At 40.9% G+C, this 1,982-nt stretch overlaps 1 protein-coding gene across 1 annotated transcript in view; it reads right to left on the bottom strand.

Annotated features, from left to right (window-relative positions):
* Positions 1 to 1,982, bottom strand: part of PPFIBP2 (PPFIA binding protein 2) — a 97,719-nt gene that overhangs the window by 19,389 nt on the left and 76,348 nt on the right. The window contains exon 9 of the mRNA XM_023525064.1: positions 1,717 to 1,860. Within this exon, the coding sequence (XP_023380832.1) occupies positions 1,717 to 1,860 (144 nt within the window). The remainder of the gene's footprint in view (positions 1 to 1,716; positions 1,861 to 1,982) is intronic.

Raw genomic sequence — 1,982 nt, 5'->3', positions numbered from 1 at the left:
TGCTCTTGCCCTTTCTGAGCTTGGTCCTTGAGCTTTTGCTTTCATTCAGTGAGCCACTGCACACTTTTTAAAAACATTCCTTTGGGGCATAGGTTAGCCAGAGTCAATTTATCTTACTTGCAATGAGCAACATTACAATTGATACGCTCAACAGATGTGAGCAATATGTACTGCCTGTCAGGCCCTATGCTAGGTGTAGGGTGAGCACTCCCCACATGAGGGAGGTAGATAAGTTAATTAGGATAAAAGATCAACAAAACATGTCCTTATGTTACCAATACCTATAACAACATGGGGAAGGAAGGGAGAGAGGGCCTCCCTCTCGCTGGTAGGGAGGTTAGGAAGACTTCAGAGGGAAGAACACTTGAGCTAAATCTTGAGAAGTGAGAATGGGCTCACCAAGTAAGCAAGAAAAGGAGGTGAATCACAGGTGGCATGAACATGAGCTAATAGCTGTGTATAAACACACAGTGTCTCATGTCTTCAGTATTGCACCGACTGCAAAAACATCTCTTTTCTCTAGAGCACAGTATTTTTTTTGGTCTACTATAGGAAGAACCCTGGCATTATAGTATAGTTGTTAAAAGCCTGGGCTTTTTGCTCACATAAACCTGAGTTCAAGTCGAGGTTCTGTCATCTACTTGCTGTATGACCTAGAGCAGATTACTTAGCCTCTCAACCTCAGCCTCATCACAATAAAGTAAGAATCCTGATAGGATGTCATGAAGAGTAAATGAGGTGAGCCACATACAGTACTCACCACAGTGACAGCACAGAGGTACTGAGTATGTATAAAATACATACTGTATAAAATACATATGTATAAAATAGTTACTGCTATTTTATTATTGCCAACAATCTGGAATGCTTGCTGTGACTAGGTAACTGGGTCAGTGGGTGACACTTTTGCTCCTCCCTTAATTAAAAGGGTTGAGCTGGACCACTAAGATCTTTTTCATTTTGACTGTACTGGAGTTTCTAAAACCTTTTAGATGCTAAGCTGAAGCTCCTTCTCTACCTGAGATCTGTATCTATGAATTTATTTGCTTATTTGTATCTAGCCTAAGTCCAGAGAGACTAATATAATAGGAATAGATTTTTTTAATGCCTAGAGCACCCAGTCTTCCAGGCCCAACCCTGCTTAGCTTCCGAGATCAGACGGGATCGGGCATGTTCAGGGTGGTATGGCCATAGAGGACTAGATTTGAAGCAAAAGAGAAAGAAAATCTTAGTGTTGGTTATAGGGGATAGAGGGGACATTTATGACATAGGAATATATCACTTCAAAACTTGCAGTTATCTCTCTAAATAAGCAAGATGCATCCATTCATTCAATAAATGTTTGTTGAATTCTACTAAGTACCAGGTATTACTGAATTCCCTGGAGAAACAGTGGTAAATAAAGCAAACAACATCTTTGGTCTACGCTTACAGTCCAGAAAGGAAAGAAAAAGAAACAAGGAACTGGATTGAAAAAGAAAATTCCTACCCTTGAAAGTCCAGTATCCACTCTGCTGTCCCAAGTGGAACCGGCCTATTCCTGGGCCCCTTGCTTCCCTCAATGCTCTCCCCAAGGCCTCCAGGGCCACTTCATTGATTTAAATTTTCACCTGTCAAGATTTATGCCTAACAGGTGCCTAATTAGATCCACCCCTGTGCCTAGGGTGAGCTCTTAGGGCCTACTGAAACCCCACAAAATGAATGGAAACACAGCACCTCTGGTTTAAATAATTCTTCAGGGCCTTTATTTGTAGTGTTCCACTTTCTGAAACTTCCCTCCAGGTCTTCCTCATTGATTGAGAGACTTCTTTCTAAAGGCCCTGGAAGCAGCAATGCAGAAGAGATGATCACTATTGTGATTTATTCAGAAACCTGTAATTGTACAACAAAATTCTAACACTGTTTTTCACTCATGAAGAAAAACTAAGAAATATATAAAGGGACATTAAGTATGATTCGAAACCTTCTTTGGGGCATCTGAG

Source organism: Pteropus vampyrus, unplaced genomic scaffold, assembly GCF_000151845.1.
Source record: "Pteropus vampyrus isolate Shadow unplaced genomic scaffold, Pvam_2.0 Scaffold522, whole genome shotgun sequence".
Taxonomy (NCBI): domain Eukaryota; kingdom Metazoa; phylum Chordata; class Mammalia; order Chiroptera; family Pteropodidae; genus Pteropus; species Pteropus vampyrus.
This window is presented reverse-complemented; position numbering and strand designations above follow the sequence as displayed.